This window comes from Eretmochelys imbricata, chromosome 1 (genome assembly GCF_965152235.1).
Source record: "Eretmochelys imbricata isolate rEreImb1 chromosome 1, rEreImb1.hap1, whole genome shotgun sequence".
NCBI lineage: Eukaryota > Metazoa > Chordata > Testudines > Cheloniidae > Eretmochelys > Eretmochelys imbricata.
The window spans coordinates 119,406,050-119,406,875 of NC_135572.1; the positions used below are offsets into that span (position 1 = coordinate 119,406,050).

General features: G+C 44.3%; 1 protein-coding gene across 1 annotated transcript; it reads right to left on the reverse strand.

Moving 5' to 3' along the window:
• Positions 1-334: 334 nt before the first annotated feature.
• Positions 335-826, reverse strand: LOC144261021 (histone H2A-like). The gene has a single exon (XM_077810122.1). It carries the CDS (start codon positions 824-826, stop codon positions 335-337), a length of 492 nt encoding a protein of 163 aa, XP_077666248.1.

Here is an 826-nt window from a genome sequence, read left to right on the forward strand (position 1 = left end):
TCAGTCCCGTGGGTTTGAAAATATTTACTGGAGCTTTGCTGCGGACAGCTCCAGCTGAATTTAAGCCCTGCCTGCAATACAAAACAAAGACTGAGGTCAGTCAGGCTAGCCCTACTCCTCGTATAATTGCTTTAGTAGCATTAAAGAGCCAAGTTCATATTGTTTAAAAGCTGCAAGCTTAAACACTTTCCTAGGAAAATGTTATTGAATTAACGGACAGGAGAACAGAATCAGTTAGTAGATTGGAATTGTTTGTTTCAACAGTTAAAAAACCCCACACATTAAGATAATCAGTCTGAATATTTAGCAGCAATTTGCAGACACAACACATTGATTAACAAGGGTTCCATGTTGGTGAAGAACTGGAGACGAGGAGGAAGCGTACATTTTCTCTGGGTCCGTCATTACTGGATTCTTCCTGGGAAGCAACAGCTATCTTTTCTTTTGAAGGATCTTTAGGAGTTCTCTGGGGAAGAAGCTGGGCAAGAATGTTTGGCAAAACTCCTCCCCCTGCAATGGTCACATCTTCAAAGAGCCGGTTCAGTGCTTCCTCGTTCCTCACAGCCAGCTGGATGTGTTGTGGTAAAATCCTGACTCTCTTGTTTTCACGGGCAGCGTTTCCTGACAGTTCCAGTATCTCAGCCGTCAGATATTCCAGCACAGCCATCAGGTAAACCGGAGCTCCAGCACCTATTCTCTCAGCATAGTTCCCTCTTCGGAGAAGCTGGTGAACACGACCCACTGGGAATTGTAGACCAGCCCTTGGTGTCTTTGTTTTCCTTGTAAGCACAATTTTTCTGTTGATCTTTTTGCCAGTTGGTGGCAT

Excerpts from the sequence above, each read along its gene's own strand:
- LOC144261021 (XM_077810122.1), bottom strand. The coding sequence starts at position 826 with ATGCCACCAACTGGCAAAAAGATCAACAGAAAAATTGTGCTTACAAGG.